Source organism: Phodopus roborovskii, unplaced genomic scaffold, assembly GCF_943737965.1.
Source record: "Phodopus roborovskii unplaced genomic scaffold, PHOROB, whole genome shotgun sequence".
NCBI lineage: Eukaryota > Metazoa > Chordata > Mammalia > Rodentia > Cricetidae > Phodopus > Phodopus roborovskii.
In genome coordinates, this window is record NW_026125295.1 from 22270408 (window position 1) to 22296407 (window position 26000).

The 26000-nt window shown below is 42.2% G+C and overlaps 1 protein-coding gene across 1 annotated transcript in view; it reads left to right on the forward strand.

Annotated features, from left to right (window-relative positions):
* Positions 1-437: 437 nt before the first annotated feature.
* Positions 438-26000, forward strand: part of Pik3cb (phosphatidylinositol-4,5-bisphosphate 3-kinase catalytic subunit beta) — a 75259-nt gene continuing 49696 nt past the window's right edge. The window contains exons 1-4 of the mRNA XM_051206482.1: positions 438-534; positions 13242-13428; positions 17170-17395; positions 25082-25305. Coding sequence (XP_051062439.1) covers positions 13258-13428; positions 17170-17395; positions 25082-25305 — 621 coding nt within the window. The 5' untranslated portion in view covers positions 438-534; positions 13242-13257. The remainder of the gene's footprint in view (positions 535-13241; positions 13429-17169; positions 17396-25081; positions 25306-26000) is intronic.

Sequence of the window (26000 nt, forward strand, 5' to 3'; positions counted from 1 at the left end):
TTGTAATTAATGGGCCACCGGAATGCAGACAGACAGGTGGACTGTTAGTCTGCATTCTTAGCCTCTAAGCTTGGCTTTGGGCTTAGACACATTTCCTTGCAGAACCATCATGGAGAAAGGGGCTTGCATTTTAATTAATTAATTAATGTTTGAGGCAGGGCCTTGCTGTATAGCCTGGCTATCCTGAGGGGTCCTGTACTTCTGTTTTTTTGTATTATATTCTATAAGTTAATTAGCTTGGTCCTAAATATATAAAGCCTACTAATAAGCTGAGAACAACAGAGTACGGATCCTCAACATAAATGTTTTTAACCTTGTTATATCTTCAACCTGTTTATTAAGTGTGTGTTATAAGCAGTCAAATGTTGTACATGTAGTAAACATTTAACATTATCCATCTTGATACTTTGTTTTCAACCTTTTATTTTCCAGGGTTATCCTCTAATCGGAAAAAGTCTTCATGAATACTTCACTTTTAAACATAAGTAATGTCATACATTCCTAAAAGGCTAAAATGGGGGCTCTTGTTGTGAGGTAAGTGTCAAGTTTTGTAGACTTTATTTCTTACTCTCTACAAAGTTGAATATAGAAGGGACTTGTAATTTTTCTAATCTCCTGAGACAGAGCTGGTATGGGGGCAGTCCTAGGCCTCTCTTTAAGGTGGACTGAGCACCTACAGAGGGCTACTACATACAGAGGGGCATTTGCTTATTTGCTTTTGTTGTTTGAGACTGTAGTCCATTCTGGCCTGAAATTGACTGTATAGCACAGGCTAGCCTGGAATTTGAACTTATTCTGTCTGGAGTCCTAGGATCAACATTAGTGATCAACTACTACTGGATAAAGGTGTTTTTATTATTGTTGTTTAAATAAAGATTTGCCAGGTGGTAGTATTGTTGACAGCACAAGACGATTCCTAGCCCAGATATAAAAAGCAAACATAAAAACCAGATTGCTCTTACTAACCCATGAGTTTGAACACTTTGTTATTTTATTATGTGTGTATGAGTGCTTTATCTTGATTGTATGTGTGTGCAGTGCCTTCAGAGGTGGGAAGAAGACACCATCCTCCGGAACTGGAGTTAATAGCAAGTTGTGAGCCACCATGTGGGTGGTGGGAATCAGACTTGGGGCCTCTGGAAGAGTAACAAGTGCTCTTAACCGCTGAGTCATCTCTCCAGCCACAAAAGTTTGCACATTTCAGAAGAAGTTAGATAATTTTTACTGATTTATTGCCCTGTTTTGGTGTATGACAGCACTGGAGATCGAAACTTGGGCGGGCAAGTGTTCTACCACATAGCTTTAATTTTACCAATTGTTTGTTTATTGTATATGTATTGTATTGTATATGGGAGTTTTTCGCGCATGTATGCAGTTGCATGCATGCTTGACTGGAGTGACAGACAGTTGTGAGCTGGGAATTAAGTAGATGCTGGGAATTAAGCCCAGGGCTTCTAGAAGAGTAGCTAGTGGTCTTAAATCACAGAGCTAGCTATCTCTTCCAGCCTCATTAATTTTGGTTGTTTGTTTTGTTTTTGAGATGGTTTCATTATTGCCACTATGTAGCTTTGACTGCTGTGAAACTAGCTCTTAGGCTAGATTGGCTTCAAAGTCAAACAAAGTAATATGCCTGTCTCTGCCTCTTGAGTGTTGGGGTTAAAGTCATCTATCATTTATGCCTGGCCCGCAGGTTTTTGAAGCATCAAATTAGGGAAATCTTTAAGAATAATCAGGGTGAGTCAGGGAGAGTAATAAAACACATGATATGTAAGTGGAGAGGGGAATAACAAAAGCGGAAGGGAATAGGCAGAGGCAGGATGGAAAGATGGGGTGGGCAGGGCTGGTGTGAAGCAGGCTGTGTGTCAGGGTACAAACATACCTATGCATGAATATACCATGGAGAAACTTGTTACTTTATATGCCAATTAAAAAGGATGACCAATGTGGGGTTATTTGTTTGAAATATGGGCTCACTCTGTAGCCCAGGCTGGCCTCAACTTGGGCCTATTTTCCTGCCTCAGCTCCCAGAATGCTGCAGTTAGAGATGCTCACCACCATGCCATGTCTGTGAGCAGTGTTAATGTTCTTCTCTAGGTGCTTACAGCTTTAACCCAATATCTCACACACGCTGAGCATGTGCCCTGCTACCAAATATACCCCCAACTGAATATAGCTATTAGGCTTTTCCTTGGACGATGGCATATTTAAATTTTGTTTTGGTTTTCTTTTTTGTAGTTTTATTGTTGTTTATTGGGACAGGGTCTCATGTAGCATAGTCTGGTTTCTAATTCTTTTCTGTATCTGAGGCTGACTTTAAACTCTTGGTCATTCTGTCCCTACCTCCCAAATGTTGTTTTTTGAGATAGGGTCTTATTTAGCCCCTGCTGGCCTTAAGGCCATTATGTTGCTGAAGATGACCTTGAATTCCCAAACCTCCTGTCTCCCCATCCTAAGTACTATGGTTATAGGTAGGTGCCACCAAGCCTGGTGCTGATCTGCTTGAAAGTTTATCATGTTCATAAATCCTGAGTGGCTGGGCGTTGGTGGCACACACCTTTAGTCCCAGCACTTGGAAGAGGCAGAGGCAGGTGGATCTTTGTGAGTTTGAGGCCAGCCTGGTCTACAGAGTTCCAGGACAGGCTCCAAAGCAATATAGAGAAACCCTGTCTTGAAAAACAAAACAAAACAAAAGACAAAACCCTGAGTGGACAGAGTGGTCCAGTTTTAGCCTGCCTGCTAGAATTTGGGGAAGCGGGTATCCTACCTCCAGTTCTGTTTCATTGCTCAAGGGTCCTTTTCACTAACATGCACTGGGCGTTTACACAGTTGGAAATGGTGTTCATAAAGATCTTACTGAGTGTCTACAGTTCTGGTCCTTTGTTAATGCAATGGCAATGTACATTTTGCTTTTACTCAGAGTGTAACTGATCAGATTGTTATGTAGTCTGCCTTAGACAGTAAGGACACTATGAAAACTGTGACTGTCTGCATGGCATGACCTTTCAGCACTGTTTTTTTTTAATGTTGCCAGAATCCCATTTAGACTTTTGACAGCCACACGACAGAGGAATTAGTAGATAAAGGGCAGTATAAATGTCTGCTTGTACTCAGTCCAGTTTTCCAGTGGAAGAGGGTGTTGAATAGTCCATGCTATTACACACTTAGAGCTTTATGTGAAAGCTTAGGTTAAGACATTCTTAAAATATTATTAGTGTGTGCGTGGGGGGTATACATGCCATGGCACTCATATACTCATAGGACATCTTTGTCCAGTTGGTTCCTTCCTTCCATCTTTATGTGGATTCCAGAAATCAAACTCTGGCTGTTTTTCCCTGCTGGCTTGGCCTTGAACTCTGATTCGCTTGTCTCTGCTTCCCGAGTTCTGGGATTAAAGGCATGCACTAACACCACCTGACAATTTGTCGTATTTTCTATATATGATATTCTCCCATGTGTGTATGTCTTGCACCTCATGCTTGTCTGGTGCCTACAGAGGTTAAGGGGGAGAAAATAAGTGGAATTTCCAGAAACTGGAGTTGTGGACAGTTGTCAGTTGCCATGTGGGTTCTGGTAATTGGTCCCAGTTCCTCTGTAACAACAAGTGCTCTTAACTGTTGAGCCATCTCTCCAGGCCAAAGGTTTTTTTTTCCTTTAAGATGTGTGTGTCTGACTGTGTGACTATGTGAACGCATGCATGTGGGGTCTATAAGTCTGCTTTGTATACACATTCCGTCTAGAATTTTGGTCTTCTATCATGCTCCACCTATTTCCTTGAAGCATAGTCTCTTCCTGAACCCATCAAGCCTGGGCAGCTCTCATCTCCAACCTGATCAGAGCTGGGGTACTGATTGCAGCGATGCCTGGCTTGTTCTGTGTATGCTGGGATCAGAACCCTAGTCCTCATGATTGTGCAGGAAGTACTTTTATCTAAGGAGCTGTCTTTCCATCTCCAGAAGCTTACTGGTTTAATGCATAACATATAGGATATATTCTATGTGTAATTGTATAAAATGGATAGTACAGATTGAGTTTCCTAATCTGAATGCTCTATAACCTAGACTTTATGTATGTGGTATTAGGAATTGAGCCCAGAGGCTTGTAGGAGCTCAGGTACTATTAATGGTGTTGTAAACAGCAATTAGCAGGATGCAAAAGCCTTGCTACAGTCTATAATGTGTATTCTGTCTTAAAATTTGGAGGAAAAGACAAAAGTTGTATATAACAAGCAGTTGGACAGGTGCATGGTAGGAATTTACTTAGAGGGAGGGAACAGTGTTGGAAGAGAAGTTGCAAGGACCAGAGCTGTCTGGAGTTTGCCTTTATTAACACCAAAACCACATGCTGAGTGGACTAGAGAATGAGGCCCCCATCACATGTCTCTTGATGCCAGACCGTCACTGAAAAATTTGCGTGCATAAAGACATTCATGGATCTGGGAAAGTGGCTCAGTGATTAAAGTTCTTGCTGTGCAAACAGCAAATATGAAGACCCCAGAACCCAGGAAATTCTGGGTGGACCTCTCAGCCTGCCTGTAATTCCAGCACTTGGAAGGTGGAGGAGGGGTCCCCTAAGTGTGATGGCTGGCCCAGCTGTACCTGTGAGCTCAGGTTTAATTGGAGAGACTGCCTCAGTGAATATGGGGAGCATGGAGGAAGACCCCTAAATTAGCCATAGCCTTCCAGGTACACACACTTTCAGATAGAAATAAACATGCACGTGACAGACAGACAGACAGACAGACACACACACACACACACACACACACACACACACACACGACATGCCTGTGAAGACTTACAACAGTGGACATAAGACCTGGGTATGATGCTCTGGGCAACTTTAGTGCTTTCCTCTGATGCTTCCTTTTCACTGAATTTTCAATTTCTTAGTTTTTTTTTTTCCATATCTTTATGCTCTTGATCTGTCTTTACATCTCTAATAATATGTACTCTTTTCTTTCCTTTTTTTTTTTCTTCCTTTGAGACAGTCTTCCTGTAGACCAGGCTAGCCTCAAACTCAGAGATCCACCTGCTTCTACCTCCTGAGTGCTTGGATTAAAAGTACATGTCACCATTCCCAATGGTTCTGATTTTTTTTGGGGGGGGGGGACAATCCTGGTCTGTAACCAGACCTGGAACCATCGGTGACCTTCCTTTCTCAATGATAGTTGAGCTGCTATTTATAATTAAGTAAATTGAATCTTACGGTATGTGTTCTTTTGTCCCTCCCCCACCCATCCTTTTAAAAATTGAGACAGTGTCTCACATTATTCCAAATTGGCCTGAAACAGAGTAGCAATTCTTTTTCTACCTCGGCCCCCTGAGTAGTGTGGGTACAACAGATGTGCTACCTTACCTGGCCCTTTCTGTTTCTGTTAACAGTGTTTGTGAGATTCATTAATGGGGGTATATATATAGTTGTATTTAATTATTTTCCTGTATTGTAAAACATTCAGTACAGTTTCTTATTCCGTTGTCGTATGTTTGAGTTGATTGAGACTCCTCTTGGTTATTATGGAAACATTTCGCTTAAATGTTCATGTGCCTCTGATATTGGATAAGAGTGTCAGAGAATGAAAAGCAGTGACATTTTAATGTTCTGTTTGGAGAAGAAAGAGTTAGTTTGTTCTCCTGCTAATACCGATCTGTGGATATCACAGTAACACTGTGTAGCTCTGGCTCACTCAGATCCACCTGCCTCTGCCTCCCATGCTGGGCTTGAAGGTGTGGCCAACCACTATCCTGATTGTGGTTTCTGTCTTTGTTTCTTTAGTGAATAATTATATTAAGCAGTTTTGCCTGTATGTTTGGGTTATTTGGGCTTTGGTAAATTTCTGGTTATTTTGCTCTATATGTTGGATTTGTGTTCCTTATATAGACCTTTTCACATTGTAGTGTATCAATAGTATGAGTTCTGTGCTTTATACCTCATGACAAGTTGAAGTTAGGGTTTTAGCTAAGCTGTACACTGCCCCTAAAACATGCTTCCTTTAATACTTTTGTACCCACCTGTTGAATATTTTTCATTGGGTCTCCTGTTCATTTATATCAGGAGGGACACCACACGTATTCAGCCTCTTGCTGTCGCTCTGTGCCTGTTCTCTGGCTCCCTGAGTTCCAATCTTAATGGTCTTACATTTCTTAAAATACTTAAAGCTTCTGATGCCCAATCTCATGTCTGCCTTAAGTCAGGTTCACATTCATTGCGCCTCTGCAGCTGTTTTTGAAAACAGTAGTTCTCAGGAGTGCTAAAGGAGAACTGTCACCGTGTTCATTTCTATTGGGGGGGGGGTGGCTGCTGTAAAATACAGTGTGCCGAGTAACATAGAGGAGCCCTAGGGAGTGAGAGGGGCAGAAGTCAGGGGCGTGCTGACGACACAGTGGCAGTTTCTTCACTCTTTATTTATTTATTTATTTATTTATTTTTACAATTGACTTTATTATTGGCTAGAAAAACATTTTTAGCAGTGATGCTAGAGAATCCTTCTCCACTTGCAGTACAGAAATATATCTTTCATTCTTTTCCTTTTTTTTTTTTTTCCCCCCTTGGTTTTTCGAGATAGGGTTTTTCTGTATTATTTTGGAGCCTGTCCTGGAATGAGCTCTGTAGACCAGGCTGGCCTCAAACTCACAGAGACTCACCTGTCTCTGCCTCCCGAGTGCTGGGACTAAAGGCATGCGCTACCAATGCCCAGCAGGAAAAATACTTTGCTGAAAGTCACTCTGGAGCCTCAACAGTCTGTCTACTCCATTTCTTTTCTGCAAACTTCTTAGTTAATTCTTGAAGAGCCTGGGCCATCAAGAGTTTGCCCAAGTTTTGGGAAGTGAACTCCTTGATGTTTTTGCAGTAAGTGTTAATCTGAAATGAGCAGCAGATCCATCCTGGCAGGGGCTGGTGGGACTTGAGTCTCTTTTGCTCTTCCTAATAATTCTGTTTTCCGTTTGGACAGAGAAGGAAAACACTTGATACTGGACTACTTGTGACTAATGATTGTGGGTTTTAGTCATAACCTTGCAACTTCATGTGTTTGACTAAATTGGTGAGGATCCGTTGTAACAGACTGAGAATTAATAATGGCCAGACACAGCAGACTACCCGTGTTTTCACCCAAGAAGCAGTTGCTACAGAGTGATCTCTTTCTTCCACCCTCTGGCTGTTGTTTGTCATGTGTAACCATTGTAAGGAGAATGAGATGATGCAGGCTGTAGTCACCCTGGAAATTCCTTCCCTGAGGTTGGTGCAGTTGTTTCCACTCTGCATTCCAGTGCAGAGAGCGTTCATATATAGCCACTTGTAACTGCACAGGGAGCTGGAATCTTTGGCTTACCCTGGTGTTCTGCCACAGTTCCAAGACTGTCAGAGTGATATTGGTGTAGTTATCTTATTTCTTAGGCCCCAGTTTTTAAATGTTGATAAAGAAGCCATACTTCTTTTAATTACAGCATTCACAGAGACAGAGGCAGCTAGCCTGGTCTTCAACCTGAGTTCTAGGATAGCCAGGGCTGTTACACAAAGAAAACCTGGCTTGGGGCTTGAGGGGAATCCAACTCTAGGGCCAGCAAGATGGCTCAGTGGGTGAACATGCTTGTCAGCAAGCCTGATAACCCTGAGGTCAGCATGGTGGAAGGAGATCACCCCTCACAAGTCACCCTATGACATTCACACACACGCTGTAATGCACACAGTGCACCCCCCAATATGCTCACACAAAAGAAACACAATTTGAAAAGGGAGGGAAAAGATAAGATTTTAAATTTATAGCGCTCTCCACCAGATCAATGCTATCATGGACACGAGTTGTATGTAGCCCACCAAGCTGGGCAGGGCTGGTTCACAGGTACAGTGCACACAGGTACACGTGGAATTTATATGGATGACACCAGCCTCTCTATCATTCGAATCATCAAAGGCCCCGCTCCAGAGGGTGATGTGCTCACCCTGCTGGAGTCAGAAAGACAGGCTTGGAGATTAAGCTGACCTTGCTGCTGGGTCCTGGATATCCACCACTTGACCCATGATGCCCTGCAACTGTTGAATAAAGCATTTGTATTGTTTAAAAAAAGAAAAAAGAGGCTGATAGCATGGGAGCATTTCCTTAGTGGCAAAAGTGAAATGTTTCCAGGCTTTTCCATACACATACTGTATTGTAAAAATTCAGGCTGTAACAGGTGGTCCTTACCAGCTATCACAGTCAGGCTTTCAAAAGTTCACTAGCTTTCCCCAGATCCTGGATGCAGGCTTCATTATGGAGCCAGGCATGGTAGCCCATCGTGTAATCTCAGTACTCAGGGCTGAGGGAGGGGGACTTCTGCTAGTTTGAGGCCAGCTGGGGATACACACACTGTCTTAAACAAAACATTTAAAACAAAACTTCATTATTATCCTATAGCAAATAGTTATTACATGAAATAATTCTGAGATTATGCATTTGGGCAAGTTGCTGGCTAGTACATAGTCTGTATTTTTTGAGACAGAGTGTCACTATTGTAACTCTGACTTGCCTGAAAGTCACTGTGTAGACAAGGCTGGCCTCCTGCTGCCTCTGCCTCTGCCTCTGGAGTGTTGGGATAAACTGTGTGTGCAGCCATACACACCCAGACATTCACACTGAGTAGGCCCCGTGAAAAATGGCATCGATCCTCTTCAGACAGAGGGTGCTACCTCCACTGACCATGCTTCCTCCTACTGGCCCTTCTGCCTCACGTTTGGGAAGGCCAAACAGATACTCTCTCTGTAGTCCCCTTTCCCAGCAGGCATGCTCATCTCCTGTGGCTGGGGCTCCTGTAGGCCAAGGAGGAAATCACTGCAAAGCTCTACCCACCTTCTCACAGGCTTCTTTCATATAAGAAATAACACCCTCTAGAAGAAGCACATTGGCTGTGATTCCCATTCAACTCCTGTAAGTGTCTGCATGAATGCCTGTGCCATTTGTGTGCAGTGCTTACAGAAGCCAGAAGAGGGCATTGAACCCCTAGGACCGCAGAGTTTCAGATGGTTGTGTGCTGCCTTGTGGGTGCTGAAAATCAAACCCAGGTTTTCTGGAAGAGCAAGTGCTCTTACCTGCTGAGCCATCACTCTGGTCCCAGTGTTGTATTTTTAAATCTTTCCTCTGTCAAATGTGTGGTGTGCCTTTAATAGAGTAGATATTTAGTAAATATTAATTAAATTCAGGTCCTTGTCTTGATAGCTTGTACCTGTAAACTAGCCTCTCTTTGCTCAATGCCTTGCACTGAATGATGCTGTCAGTTTGACTTTCCTCCAGAGAGAAAAGATGTTCAAGAAGACCCCTGTGACAGATGCTTTTCTAGTTTCCCTCGCTGTCCACTCCCTCTTTAGTGTCAATAATAAGGGGGGAATGAAAGCTCCTCACAAATGCATTCTGTCATTCATAGCCAGATAATCTTAAGAGGAAAATTGGTCACCAAGGAAAAGAAATTAAAACAAATGAATAGTGTGCCAAGCAAAGTCAAACCATTGTGGAAAAAAAAAAAAAGTAAATCTGAAAATGGCTGTGGAGAAAAGCCAGTGTTGGTAACATACTTTTAAATTGTGTGTGTTACCACTTATTTTCAAAGTGACAGTAGATAAATAGGTCCAAAGCCTGTAGCAGTGCTTTTTCTACAGCTGAAGCTATTTAAAATTCTTCTCATGTTGCTGTTTGCCATCCAGATGGCTTTCTGGCCCTGGTTCAATTCCTAGATGTGAGGGCTGTCGGTTACTAACTAGCTCTGCTACACACTTGTACAGTTTGGCTCATGACTCATTCTCACAGAAGTTACATGTGAGTATCCTTTGCTACACAGGAGTCATTCCTGATTGTCACGGTACTTACAAGTAAGAATCTGAAATCCTTGGAAGAGTCACTGACATTCATAAAAACATGCCCAGGAACTCATTAGATGCAACCAGTTCAGTAAGAGACATAAAGAAGCCAGCATTTAAGTAGTGAAACTTGGATATTTTTATATTGGTCAAGATTTTTCTAGCCCTTTGGGGGTTGTTTTGGTTTTGGGGAACAGGGATTGTCTGTGCAGACCAGACTGGCCTTGAACTCAGAGACTCACCCGTATCTGCCTTCCCAGTGGTGGGACTAAAGTTGTGCACAACCACACCTAGTTCTGCTTCTTTCTTAGTTAAACCGCTTGAACTCTACTCATGCATACCTTCCTTATCTTCTTCCATCTGCTAAGACCCATAGGGCCCCCCTGTGCTGGGTGAAGTAGTATCTGGTGGTAATCTTCTGAACCATGATGGCTGCACACTAGTAGGAGGTGTTTTGTTGTTGCTTTAAAGAACTAGTTAAAACTGTAGTGATGCTGTTTATATTGGATTTGAGTCACTGTTGGTTGTGTCTTTTACAAGAACATACCCTACAGTACATGCTAGCAACTTTGTGACCAGGGTCTTGCTGCTTTTGATTCTGTGTATTGGCTTATAGATTAACAACCTAAATAAAAACCCCTCATTCTTGTTGCATGGTTTTCATTCACAAATAGGACAAAACGTCATTTGAACACTTGTCCTTCAAATAAGTCCTATAGAAAGGCCTGTGTCACAAGGCAGAATTTCTAGATGTACATAAGCAGCAGGAGCGGCCCTGTTGTACAAACTCGTAAGATATATTGCTGTTGTAATAGGAGGAAGAGTTTTTGTAGCAGCCGGTGTTATTTTTCCTGAACATCTTCATCACATTTTGAGTTTTGGAATGTTGTAAAATAGTTATGTAAATTGTATTTGTTTTGGTCAGGAGGAATATAATTTTAAAGTACACTCCTCATTTTGATCTCTCTCTTTAAAAACATGTATTGTGCATGTGCCTGGGTGCTGCCTGGTGCCCATGGGTAGATTCTTTCCACATTTCCTTGGGTTTTGGGATCAAGCTCAGGCTACCAGCTTGCACAGCGCTGCTGAGCCATTTTGCTATCTTGTAATTTTGACCTCTTATTTGAACTGATTTTGAATTGTTAATCCTCTGCACGCTGCTACAGAGTGACACCCTCAGCCCTTGATCCCAAAGGAATGATATAACATAGCAGTAACAGAAAATTCAAATGAATGAAAGAAAACTCTGAGAAGTGTAGAAGTGTGGTTGCTAAGCCTCATAACAATCTGATTGTTACCCAAGAGAAATTAAGTAACAACAGAGTGAGAAACATTGCTCTAAATGGGCTTCCACCTAGCAATGGGATGATGACTGGAAGCTTGAGTGAGAGGCACCACAGTTCCTTTCATCTCAGAATGGCAGGTTCTTGTTAAATATTAGCCCTCAGATAAGCCAACATCCTTTTAGTGCTTTTTAAATGCCAGGACTATTTCAGACACCTTTTTGGGGGATGTTCTTAAATTTAATCCAGTTAAATTTTTTTTTTTTTTTTTTTTTTGTGACAGTCTGACTATATTGCCATGGATTGGTCTAGAACTTGCTGTATAGACTAGGCTGGCCTCAACTCGAGCTCCTTCTACTTCTTCTACCTCTTGAGTGTTGAAGGCTAGAGAGATTAGCAGTTTGCTTATACAAAGTCATATATCTTAAGTATATAGCAGCTAGTCTCCAAAAAAACATGAAGCTAAAACCAGATTATCCAAAAGATCCCTTGAGAGGAGGGGGCTCAGGCATTACCATCTCTGAGGAGCTGTTGACAGGTAATGGTTGCCAGGGGATGGGGAGTTATTTTCTTCAGAAGTGGCTGCAAGTTAGTTTAGTTGCCCATGCTCTAGTCAATGCCTTTCCACCCACCCTCATGCAAATGACACTAATTAAAGTTAGCAGAATACACACACACACACACACACACACACACACACACACACACACACACACAAAGCCAGGTGGTGGCAACAGCATTCAGGAGGCAGAGGTAGGGGGTCTATGGGGCCAGCCTGGTTTACAGAGGGAGTTCCAGGAGGGCCAAGGCTACACTGAGAAACCCTGTCTCAAAAACAACAGTAACAAAAAACCCCATAGCAGATATGAAGACAGTCTTGCTGGGAAGAGGAGTTCATCAGGAGAGGGTTACCAGGAGGGATGCACTGACACCCAGCAGACTAAGTCTAGAGTGTTTGGATGCTCCTAGGAAGTAAATTGTCAGGATTCTTTTTTTTTTCTTTTTTCTCCCCCTGCCTCTGTCTGGCGTCTGTCTGTGTCTTTCTGTCTGTGTCTGTCTGACAGGGTTTCTCTGTGTAGCCCTGGCTGTCCTGGAACTCACTCTGTAGATCAGGCTGGCCTCAAACACAAAGGGAACCAACCGCCTGCCTCTGTCTGCCTCCTGAATCCCGGGAATGAAGGTGTGTGCCACCAACGTCTGGCTATTTTTATTTTCTTAAAAACATTTGTTTTTCCTTTTTGGGGGGATGGGGTGGAGGGGGGGTAAGGGTGCTCTTTTTGAGAAAGGGTCTTTTACTATGCACCCATGACTGTCCTGGAACTTGCTCTGTTGGCCAAGCTGGCCTCAAACTAACAGAGTTCTACGTGCCTGTGCTTCTCAAATGCTGGGATTAAAGGCATGCACTATCATGCCCTGTTTTAAAAATATTTTTCTTCCTTTTTTGTTTTATTTGTTTGAGGTAATAGTCTCTCTGTGTAGCCCTCTGTAGACCAAGCTGGGCATGAGCTTGGCCATCTGCCTGGTTTTGCCTCCAAAGTGCTAAGATTAAAGGTGTGTGCCACCACATCTAGTTTATAAGTATTTCTAATAGGAACTAGCATGGTGGTATGTATGCCTCTAATTCTAGCATTTGAAAGATGGAAGTTCTAGGCTGCTCCAGGTCACATGAGGCTCTGTCTCTTAAATAATATGATATCCACTTATATTAGAGATGTGCTCTATATGTGTAGTATTTGCTTAGAATAGTCAGGGCTCTAGGTTTGATCACCAACACTTGGGCATGGTGAAAACATACCTGTGATCCCAACACTCAGGAAATCGAGGTAGAAGGATTGGTGTGATTTCAAGGGCCAATGTAGGCTAATACAGTGCAAGATCCTGGCGTACACACACACACACACACACACACACACACACACACACACACACACACCCTTAGATTGGCGGGTTTCCATTTTCTTTCTGAGAGTCTTGCTGTGCTTCATATTCAAGACTTCTAGCTCTTGGGCTCAACAGATTTCCTGCCTCAGCATCCCAAATAGTTTAGGACTGTAAGTATGTCCCAGTGTGCCTGGATTGTTATGTCTCAGGTAGAAATTAGCTGATGGCTGTTTTTCTGCTTTACTTGACTTCCAGGGCCCCGAGGTTATGAATGTGCTTCAGCTCTATGATGCCCCCTGCCATGGCAGACATCCTTGACATCTGGGCAGTGGATTCACAGATCGCTTCTGATGGCGCCATATCTGTGGATTTCCTTCTGCCCACTGGGATTTATATCCAGTTGGAAGTACCTCGGGAAGCTACCATTTCTTATATTAAACAGGTATGTTTATAATTAGAATTTCTCAAGACTTAACTTACTTTCTGTGTAACTTAGTGGAAAAAAACATTAAAGAAAATGGTATTTGTGTAAATCATGTGATAAAGCTGAAAGACATTGAATCTTTGTGTCCTATTTCTTATATATGAACAAGTTTATTCTCACACCTTTGTTTTTGATCCATATGTGATTACTGTATTAAGAAAGATTGACACTCCTGATGGTGACTTGATGTAATCTCAGCTCTTGGCTGGGGTTGGGGGAGGGATTGTGAGATGGAAGCAATATGGGGCATTCTAGGCCATCCTTGGCTACATAGTTGGTCCTGGGTTAGCCTGGGCTACCTAGTAGATACTGCTGTGGAAGGGCAAGAAAGTTGTGTGATGTTATGGTTGCCCCCTCCACCCCCCAAAGCCAGCATCCTTGTCATGAGCCTGACTTCCTGCTTTAGCCTCTCACTAGCTGATGTCAGGCACAGTTCCCTACTATATTTCATGAAGAAGCCCAATGAGTTTCACCTAATTAAAAAGAAAAAAAATTTAAAAAATTATGTGCATGCCTTACTGCCTATATGTATGTGTACATACACTATGTGTGTAGTGCCTGTGATGGCCGGAAGAGGGCATCAGATCACTTGAGACTAGTTACAGACAGGTGTGAACTAAGAAGTGGGTACTGGGGATCAAGCTGGTTCTAGGGGACAATTTGTGGGTGTTGGTTCTATCCTTCTACCATGTGGGTTCTGGGGACCCAACTGAAGTTATCAGGCATGGTGGTCTGAGCCCTTACTCACTTAACCATCTTTCCTGTCCCAGAGTTGGGATTTAATAAAGCCTTTGTGTGGGGGCTGCTTTAAGACAGAGTCTTATTGTGTAGCCTTTGCTGGCTTGGAGCTTGCTATATGAAGTAGGCTAGTTTTGAATGACACAGAAATCTTCTTGTTTTTGTTTCTCAAGTACTGGGATTAAAGACATGTGCCACCATGCTTGGCAAAGATGCTCATGGGCTACTTTTTGGGTTTTTTGAGACTGGATTTCTCTGTAGACCAGGCTGACCTTGAACTCACAGATCTGCCTCCTGAGTGCTGGGCTTAAAGGCACAGGCCACCACTCACTGCCCAGTCTCCGTGTGGGCTTCTTGAAGATAGAATACTGTTTAGGTTATTTTTAACAACAGTCACATAAATAACTTAGGGCTTGTAGGGCTCTTTCTTTTCCTGGTCACTAATGAATCTAAATAAGCTCACCAGATGGATCCTGGGGCAGGTGGGGTGCACCTGGCAGGACTACAGTTGATAAGGGAAAGTCTAGATCACAGGGAATGCAGGAAGCTAGCGTATCTTCAATGTAAACACAGCTAACAGTTGTTTGAGATTCTGAGGAAATGTCTGGGGAGAGGTGTGAGGCCCTGCCCAAGGTCATATACTCTGTATCCTGAAGCCTGATTCATTGCTAGTCCAAAACAGAACACAGAACCTTGACCACAGGCATTGCTAATTGTCCCCGAGACCCTTCTCAGCAGCATTTATTTCTTTGTTTATTTATACATATATTTATGTGTGTGCATGTACCACTGTGCTCTGGAGATCAGAGGACAGCTTGCAGGAGTTGGCTCTTCTTTCATCAAGTGGGTGCTGGTGATCGAACTGAGTTATCAGGGTTGCCATTAAGAGCCTTTATTCACTGAGCCACCTTGTCTGCTCTCTGCAGTGCATTTATTATAAGACTAAGCCTAAGGAAAATTCACCAGGAACTACATCTAACACAGATGTTTGAAAATAACAAGTCTCATTAAATTATACAGTCCAACTTTGACTCAATTGAAAGTTGCATAAGAAAATCAGAAAATTTATGAAATATTTTATAATAATTGATACATGAGATTAAAAAAATTCATATACATAGCATTTTACATGCTTATATGTCTGTGTGGGTGTCAGATCCTCTGGAACTGGAGTTATAGATGGTTTGAGCTGCTATGTGGGTGCTGGGAATTGAACCTGGGTCCTCCGGATGAACAACCAGTGCTCTTAACCACTGAGCCATCTCTCCAGCCCCCAGCACATGAGAATTCTAAAACTGTAAATTCTGAAGTCAAAAGAAAATACAGAATTTAGGTACTGCATCACTGCTGAGAATTTCTATTTGTCCTTTTTGTTCTGAGTCGGTGTCTCTCTGTTATATAACTCTGGTTGTCCTCAAACTTGCAAGAGGTCCGTCTGCTCCATTTCCCAGTACCCTGCCTGGCTGTTGGATTTCATGTAGCCCAGGCTGGTCTCTACTTACTGTGTAGTTGAAGATGGCCTTAAACGGTGCCTCCTATCTCCTCCACCCACGTACTAGGATCCCAGCTGTGCACCACCACACCAGCTTTCTTTACTTTTACAGTTGCCAGTGACAAGTAGGATGTCAAAACTAACCTTACCTGACATTGAGTTAGCCATTGATACTCTCCAGTTTTTAAAAAATTATGAAACATGTATGATACTAAGATTTTCAATTTGGACACTTTTAGAGTTTCTTGTAGCGCAGGCTGGCTTTGAACTTGTATAGTGGAGGATAACTTTGAATTCCTGATCCTCCGGACTCTGCCACAGGTGCTGGGACTATAGACCCATTTCACCATCATACTCTGTTTGATTTTTTTTTATTAAAAATTATTTTTAGAAATGTTGAATATCATTGGTTCTTAATCTCCATGGGCAATTTCTTTGCATATTTTTGTTGTGTGTTATTACATAGGAATATAGAACATATATCCCCTATATAACTAAACCTATTTTAATTTGCTGTTTCATATGGTCAGGAGAATGATCTGCTATAACTATGTATTTTTGGTTTTGCATGAATGAGCTTATTAAGTATGTAGCAAAAAAAAAAAAAAAAAAAAAAAAAAAAGGTAAAAGAACAAATAGCAAGTAGCAGATAGATAGCAAAGCAATCATCAAATCAGGGCATGCAGACATCCAGCAGCAGTCAGCTGGGGGAAACCAAGGCAGTCAGCTGAAGTTCTGATGCATGAGCTTCCCAAGGTTGAATGTCTGACTCCTGTGTTCACTGAAGGCACATCAAAGGTAACCTGTAGGAATGGTTCAGCTTCTAGCTGTTCAAGAACAAAAAGAACAGTGTGTTTCACTCTTTGGCTGTTCTGCACTTCTTTTCCATCCTTGTCTCTGAGTTTTTTTGAGATAGGCGCTCTCTGTGTAGCATTGGAGCCTGTCCTGTTCTATTATAATCTGTAATGCAATTGACAGGCCCTTACTACTAAACATGAGTTTTGACTTTTTCCAAATATTATAGGTATTCTGTCTGCATGTGTGTTTTTGTAGCATGCTTATAGTGTCTGCAAAGGTCAGAAGAGGTCATCAGATCCCCTGGGGCTGGAGTTTTGATGGTTGTGAGCTGTACTGTGGGCACTGGTGCTTGAATCCGGTTCCTGAAAGAGCAACCAGTGTTCTCCCAACCCACAGCCAGCCCCCTTAGGGTTTCTCTAGCACTGGCTGTCATAGAACTCACTCTGAAGACCAGGCTAGCTTGGAACTCACAGAAATCCCACTGTCTTTGCCTTCGCCTTCCTACTACTGATTGAAGGCATGGACCACCACCCCTGCCAGCTGGTTTTTCTCAATTGCTGACTCATCTCTATCCCCAAGAATTTTGACACAAACCGTGGCAATGGGCATCCTTGTATATGTATGTACATGTGCCAGTATTCCAGGTAACGTCTTAATATTTTTCCCTGCAGATGTTATGGAAGCAAGTTCACAATTACCCAATGTTTAACCTCCTTATGGACATTGACTCCTACATGTTTGCATGTGTGAATCAAACTGCTGTATATGAGGAACTTGAAGATGAAACTCGAAGACTTTGTGATGTCAGACCTTTTCTTCCAGTTCTAAAACTAGTGACTAGAAGTTGTGATCCAGCAGAAAAATTGGACTCAAAAATTGGAGTCCTTATAGGAAAAGGTAATTTAAAAGTGTTCATTACAAATTCTCAGCTTTATTATCTTTGGTCTATGTGTTAACATGTAAGTACATTCTAAGATATTATTTTTAACATTTTGTCTATGAATTGATATTAATATGTTCAAGGTTTGCAAATAAGGTCTGTGAGAACTGAAGGTTGAATGTTTAGGCCCATCTGTAGCAATGTGATATTGCCACAGCACTCAGGGGCTTGCATTTTATGTCTTTTCCTTTACTACTGATTTATTTTTATTTTATAGAAGTATTGGTCATCAATTAATGGGAAAGAAATAACTGTTTCTTTACCTCAGCTAATTTGAGAAGTTCCCCAATACATGGTCTTATATAATGTAATGGCCCAGATTTTTGGTTTCTGTCTCACTATGTAGACTGGGTGAGGTCCTGAAATTTTGGTTCACTGAAGTGATGATGCATAACTTTAATTCCAGCACTTAGAGGTCAGACTGGCCTATATAGCATGGTACAGGCCAGGCAGGGGTACATAGTATAACCATGTCTCAAACAGACGGACGGACGGACAGACGGACGGAAGTTGCCATCTTTCTGCCTCAGCCTTGTAGATGTAGATATTGTAGGAAGGGTAATTCTACGGCTTTGCTATCTCTCACTGCTTCTTTGCAAGTCAGCTGTGGCTCAAGCATGCCCAGTTAATATTTCTGACAGGTCATTGACTTTCCTTCCAGTCAAAGCAGTGTCTTTCACAAAAGGAGAGAAATGCCAAACCACACACAAGATTTGGGGCACTGTGTAGCCAAATGCACTTGATCGCGTGCGTGAGTGTGTGCGTGAGTGTGTGCGTGAGTGTGTGCGTGAGTGTGTGCGTGTGTGTGTGTGTGTGTGTGTGTGTGTGTGTGTGTGTGTGTGTGTGTACGTGGTTGAGAAAGCCTTTCCTAAGAGATTATTTTTATTTTACTTTTTTAAAATAAACTACCCACAACTCCCTCATAATACTAACTTATGCATAATCACTTGCCATTGAAGACCATAAGTTGATTGATGTTTCTATAAATTAATTCATGTTCTTGGCCAATTTTGCTCTTTTGTGGTTATTTTTAATTAGGAGTTATCTTTGTATCAAATAAAGCTATATTCATGATTCCTTAAATTCAGGGGACTGGAGATGTAACTTGTTTGGTAGAAGCTTGCCTAGGATTCACGAATCCTTGGGCCCTGGGCAGGATGACCATCCTGGAAGGATCAGGGGTTCTAAGTCATCCCCAGCTACATGGCAAGTTAAGATTAGCCAAAGGCTATATTAGACCATGTCGCACCCCCCCCCCCAAAAAAGAAATTCTGGGAGAATGTTAGCATAGAGTAATTAACTCTTGTGCTATAGAAGTCTTAGCAGACAAGATTTAATGTACTTTAGAGAAAGTGCTGATCCAATTTAGGAACTAAACAGGGTTACTGAGGCTAGGGCCTGGAAGATTAATCCCAAATCAGATACTCCCCTGGAGCTGCATTTGACTGCCTGCTTTGGCAAGATTTACTACAGTAGCATAACACAGTACCATCCCCTTTATTTTAGCTTTTCTTGGTGGGAGAATAACTCAGTAAGGTGCTTACCTAGCACCCCAAGTTTTAAAACTCATTTATTTACCTGTCTGGGTGATTGCTTAACACTCTCTGCATGTGTGCATGTGATCGGACTCAGATCTTCAGCCTTGAGCAGCATCTTTACTCACTAAGCCATCCTGTTGGCCAAACTTAGATTACTCTTATGGTCATTTTAATCTCAGATACGGATTAGCCTCCACTAAGTTCACCAAATTTAGGAAGTACAAATATTACATAGGATATATTCACTAAAACATGACTTTAGGGCTTATCTACAGTGTGACTGAGCTGGATGTTATCTTCCCATTTGGCAGCCATTACCCTACTGCAGCATAAAGCAATCAATGCTACATCTCATGCAGCGTCTTACAGTTTATTGCATCTGTGTTTTGTGTAATGTGCTCCACAGGTTGACCAAGATATAAACAGTGATTATGGCACAGTTAAGCAGTTTACATGTTCTTGGCTGTTTTGTACATTTTAGCAGATCTGACAGTTACCTAAGCTCAAATGCTGAAAGGTATTTTTGTGTGGGAAGTCTGTGTTTTAGAATGAGTCCTCACTTTTGTACCTAAGGAGTCCGGTGTATGCAGTGGCTGCTCTGTCCATAACGACTGGATCCAGGGCTGGGTGAGGTCATGCCTCCTGAGAAAACAATAAACAATTACTTCAGTTTAACTTCAGGAACAAGGTTACTGCCTTCTCTGTCCAAAGAAAACAATAGAACTTTTACAGCAGAACTGCCCTGAGCAGGCTAAAAATACTGTTTCCTCTAGGGTGATGTGCTTGACATTTTCTTTACAGTTTATTCTAAACAATTATTGTGCGGTCTGCCCCCTCCCGTGAAAGTGCACGCTCTGCTTGGTTGTTCTCTACAGCGCCCTGTGATGGAATCACAGCCAGGCCGGGTGTATGCAGTCTGAAGAGAGTTTTTGAGCTGGGTCTGGTTTCGGAGGGTTGTAATCACAGGTGCTTGAGAGGCCAGGGAAGGAAGATCACAAGTTGAAGCCTTAAGGCTGGCTTGGTGAGAGCTTGTCTCAGAATAAACATTTCAGAAGAGAGCTGTGAATGTAGCCCAATGGGAGAACGCTGACTTGAGATGAGTCAGGCCCTGCTGGGATCAGTCCCTAGCTTCATCACACAATGACCCTCCCCTTACCAGGGATGGGGGTTTTGTTTCCTTTGGGACTGGGTTAAGTATCTTGCCTAGGCTGTCTCCAACTCTTGGCTTGATTGAGCCCCATCGCCACACTCACTCACTAATGTTGACTGTAACTGGTCACTTGCCAGCTTGCCTGGCAGTATGTAGTGTGACCAAACTGTTTTCTCATGCTTTTTGAATATAATATTTGTCTATACATCATGCACTATTTGCTATCATTTCCCAAGGAGAAGGTGTGTAGAAAATTAATTTTAAATTTAAATTACTCAACCTAAGTTATTAATGGCACTTGTTTTTCCTGTCAGTGGTAGTCTGGACAATCAAATCCAAAGCCCCATGAATGCTAGGCAAGTTCCTTATTTCTAAGTCATTCTACAGCCCCAAACTCTTACTAATTTTTATATTTTTAAAAGTATTTAAGAATGAATTATATTTTATTAAAAGTACATTTTTTCATACAATATATTCTAATTATGCCCTTCACTCCTCACAGTTCCTTCCCACCCCTCCCTTCCCATCCAAAGCCACAAAAAAGGCATCTAAAGGATAGCAATAAAATATATAACAAACCGATTGGAATAGGATAAAACACACAGAGGGAATAAAGAAAGCACAAACAGCACATATAAATACAGAGACACATGCTCCCATCCACAGGGTCCCATAAAATACACACAGAGGACGTGGAAGTCTTAATAAAAAGGCCTTCCAATTTGTTTTGTGTTGTCCGTTTACAGCTGGGTGTGGAGCCTACCCTTAAAAGTAGTGTGTTTCTCTCTGGCGAGACTTCCTTGTAGAAAACTAAGGTTTTCATTTGTTTTTTGAGAAAGGGTTTCTCTGTGTAGCTTTGGAGGCTGTCCTGGAATTTACTGTGTATACCAGGCTGGTCAAGAACGCACAAAGATTGCCTCCTGAGTGCTGGGAATAAAGGCGTATGCCATCACCGCCTGGCTTAGAAAATTATTTTTTCATTTGCAAGTCGTTAACAGTTGGCAATGGCTCTGTGTTTGGGGTGGTGGCATGTGTCTACTTCTCCCATTTGGTCCCCATTGGGTGCAGACCTGAGCAAGCCCTGTGCATGCTGCCTCAGTCTCTGTGAGTTCATATGTCATGCCTTGTTTCCTTGGCATCCTCTATCCCCTCTGACTTGTACACTCTTACACTACTATTTTCTGCAGGGTTCTCTGAGCCCTGAGGGAAGGGATTGGATGGAAGGAGCCTGTTTAGGGCTGAGTGTTCCAAGGTTTCTTCCTCTCTGCTGCATATTGTCTGTTCCCATCTGCTGCAGGAGGAAGATTCTCTGATGATGGCTGGATAAGGCACTGATCTATGAGTATAGCAGACTATAAATTAGGAGTCATTTTAATGCTATGTCCTTTGGTAGAAGAGTAGTATTTGGTTTTCCTCTAGGTCCCTGGACTGTCTAGTTCTAGGTCTAGGCCTGGTCACCCAAACAGTATCAGGTTTGCGATCCATCTCATGGAGGGTGCCTTAAATCAAATCAGATACTGGTTGATTATCTACAAACTTTATGCTTACCATTGTCATAGCTTGCTTTGTAAGCTGGACATAATTGTAAGTCGAAGGGCTTGTAGCTGAGTCTGTATTTGCTGTTCTCCTTTTTGGTAGCATGCAGAATAGTTTTGTTTTTGAGACAGGTCTTGCTGTGGCTCAAGCTGACCTGGAACCTGCCTATCTAGGCATTGCTGTTCTTTATTTGAGATAACCCTACCTTTACCTTTTAAATTGCTCAGATTACAGACATTTGCCTTTCTCCCCATTTATATAATAATAATAGGAATAAAAAAAATGACAGTCTCTATATCCTTCTTGCTGCAGAAAGCTGGAACTTACTATGTAAAACATGCTTGCTGGTTGTTCTTAGACTCAGAAATCCACCTGCATTTGCCTCACAAGTATGCCACTATGCTTATTAGCCATAGCCGGTAATTTTTACAGTGTTAAGTTTTTCTTGTGTTGTAAGTGTGTGGGTTCTTACATGCACAGTGCACATGTGGAGTGAGTAGTCAGTTGCTTCCCTCCTTCCTCTGTGAGTTCGGGGAATCGAACCCACAACATTCATCTTGTGCCGCAAATTCTTTCACCCACTCAGCCAACTCACTTGCTCCAAAATTTCATAAAACTTTTATTTGCATATATTTATGTGTGTGCTTGTCTTTGCACATGTAGAGGCCAGAGAACAAGTTTTGGGGGTTCATTATCACCTTCTGTCTTGTGGGCTACAGGAGGAGTCAAATTCAGGTCATCAGCCTTGGCAGCAAGCATCCCGCTGGCCCCCAGATTTTATTTTTTGGAAGATTTTTGTGGTGGTTCTCAAAATTCATGCAGTGATACTTAGTATTTATACTTAGATACTTAGATAGACCAGGTATTGTGGGGAACACCTTTAATCCCAGCACTGGGATACAGAGGCATTGAAGGATGTGAGTTTGAGGTCAGCCTGGTCTACATAGCAAGTTCCAGAACTGCCAGGACTACATAGTGAGACTCTGTTTAAACAAACAAACAAACAACAAAATACTCAGCAAATGCTTGTACTCCCAGCACTCAAGAGGCAGGGACAGGAGGATCATGGGGTTTGTTGGCTGCCTAGTCTAGTCTAATTAGTGCATAAACCGTCACACGGACATGTTAAGGAAGAAATTATTACGAGGTCAATAGTGTGTGTGTCCAATCTTCATACTTGGAACTACAGTTGTGCTGTCTGGACCTGTATAGATCTGTAAGCAGACAACTAGAATGCAGTAAATAGACTGTCTAGTCACAAGATGTTGTCTTAAGTACACTGGTGAGTCGAGGAGGGCTGCTGTGAGAGTGTAATTCTAAACAGTTGTCAGTCAGTGCTGGGGAAGAGTTTTTGCAGGCGAAGGGGGTTATAGGAAAGGTGAGCAAAAGGGAATGGAATCTGAAAAATGGCCTCTCGAAAGATAACAAGACTTATCAAATGGTTGTTGAAAGAGCCAAAGACTATTTACGTACACAGTAGCTCACAGCAGGGAAAATCACCCAGAAAAGTTGGATTTCCTAAGAAGCTCTTGGGAACCCTCCTCCTCACACTTCCTTTTCTTGTGTCATTTTAACAAAGGCTGTCACCAGATGCAGCCTCTCATTCATGAGCAGCTGGCAGCATGCGCTACAATGGACAGTTTCTGTTCCGCAGACCTCACTTTGTAATGGATCTTTAAGGATAGCTCCAAAACCAGTAGCCCCACCATTACCCCCTCAGATTGAGTGCCGTGTCTGAGCCTGAAAGACATGGAAGATGCGAAATCTGCTATTGCTCCTTAAGTCCCACATGTAAGTTCAGTGGAGCAAACTCACCTGGGATGTTCATCGGTGCGGCAGGATTCATTTTATCTTGGTTGAGCTGGAATTTTCTTCCCCTGATACTTCAAGAGAATGGGCAAAAGATAAACATTCACACAAAACCTTTCCAAAGAGGGTAGTGACATTCCAGAGGTCTGTTGGCTAGAGCTGAGGACTGGAGTACTGTCTTAGTCCTCGGGAGTTCACCTTCTTGGCCCAGTTAATGGCTTGGCCCCTGCCTGGTCTTATTTCTGCTTCCTGGGAAATTAAAAAGAAGTGTATTTTTAATCTTTAATTCTGTGTTTGTGTATGTGTATGGCATGCAGGAGCCATTGGAGGTTAAAAGAGAGAGTGTCCGGTTTTCTGGAGCTCAAGGTACAGGTAGTTGTGAGGCCCCTGCCCCCCAGTGTAGGTGCTGTACGCAAACTTGGTCCTGTTGAGAGAAGTTAAATAGGAAGCAACATGATCAATTTAAGAAAGCTTGTTCAGACTGTAAGATTGGAGAGGCTAGGCCTTCAAGTGGGAGGCTGGCAAGGCTGCTTAGTGAGCACCCATTGAGCACTACGCTCACAACCTAAGGTTGGTTTCCTGGTACCCACGTGGTAGTAGGAGAGACCAGCTCCCACAAACTGTCTTCTGATTTTGTGTGCGCATGTGTGCTCATGCATGCATGCCTGTGTGGGTACCCTTTCAGCAATCCAGTAAACTTATGTAACTTTTAATTTAAAAGGCTTCAGGAAAGCAATTCGTGAAAAGGTTGTGATAGTCCCCTGAAGGAGAGATGCTGAGGGCTAGGATGAGGTTGATGTCTGCAGAAAGACAGGCAGACAATTCAGAGACATTTAAAAGGCATTTATTTTAGAGCTGGGTGTGGTAGCCCATCCAGGAATTTACCCTTAGTCGAGGCTTGAGGATTGCCTGACCCTGTGGTAAAATCCTCTCTCAAACATTCCCCTATATCCCCAAGTCCCACAAAAAAAGGTGGATTACATAGACATAGTTCGTAGTAAAGATTTTGTTTTTTGTTACTGGGCACTCATTTCTGTTTCCTCCCTTATAGTATCCATCAATATTATCTATCAATAGAAGAATATTAACAGTGCACTCTAAAACTCCCATTGTACGTGACATGATGTTATCACCTACAGAGTTCATGGTCAAGAACCATGCAGAAGCGCCTCCCCCCCATTTTTTTTGGGGGGTTGGGATACATTCATAATCATTCTGGGGCATATGTGGCTTCTGGGAGTTTGAATGTTTCTACTAAAATTATAGGTCATTCACAGGTAATTTACAATAATGTATTGTTTTGGCAGGTGTAAGACCATCCAGGAAAATCTAATGGTCCATTTATCATGTGGTTTTAAATTGTGTATTATGAATTTCATTTTTTACTCTATATTTCCACTTTCGAGAGTGTATGCATGCTTACTCTGTGGCCCTGGTACCCTGAAACGTGTAGCAGCTATCCTGCCTCCACCCCCAAATTTTACCAGTATTACAGGTGTGCCTCCATGCCCAACAGCATGTGCATTTTATACAGGAGACTTGTTTTTGCCTGCTTGATAAAAGACAAATATCCAAGTTAGTTTGTATTGAAGGTATTTTGTGTTCTTTAGGTCTTCATGAATTTGATGCCTTGAAGGATCCTGAAGTGAATGAATTTAGAAGAAAAATGCGCAAATTCAGTGAGGACAAGATTCAGTCCCTAGTGGGGTTGTCTTGGATCGACTGGCTGAAGCACACGTACCCACCAGAGCATGAGCCATCTGTCCTGGAGAACCTGGAAGATAAACTGTATGGAGGGAAGCTGATCGTGGCTGTGCATTTTGAAAATAGCCAGGTAGTGATTATTATGATTTTATAATTAGTCTCTGATTTTTCCTGACTGTTGCTCCATTCTTAGAAACAATTCTTGCTTAGAAAGCACTACTACAAAACCAAAAGACCTTGTAGAGTCAATGACCTTAGTTTATAATTACTGTCTTTTTTAAAAAAAAATCAACCTTTGTACAAGCATTTTTAATAAGTTTTAATAGTATAGAAATGAATTGTCAAACTGAACAGTTCTGAAATAATGAAAAAAATTAAGAGCTATTATTTTAACTTTGTTGTGTGTGTATGAGTGTTTTGCCTATGTATACTACATGCATGCCTGCTGTCCACAAAAGCCAGAAGAGGACGTTGGATACCCCAGAACTGCAGTTAAAGACAAGCTATGTGATGCTGGGAATTGAACCCAGCTTCTCTGGAAGAGCAGCCAGTGCTCCTAATTGCTGAACCATATCCAGATACTTTAAACAGGAGAGAAAAAGTAAAAGCCTAGTCAACATGATCTCCCACCCCCCACCCCCAAGGCAGGTGTCATGTATGGCCCTTAACTTTTACTCTCCCTATCTCCTTGTCTCTAATAAAGGCATTACAGGTGTACATGCTAGCCTGGTTTATGAATCACTGAGGTTTGAGTGGCTTCATGCTTGCCAGGCAAACACTTGAACTATATAGCTCTAACCCCTGTTGTTTTGGTTGGCATTTATT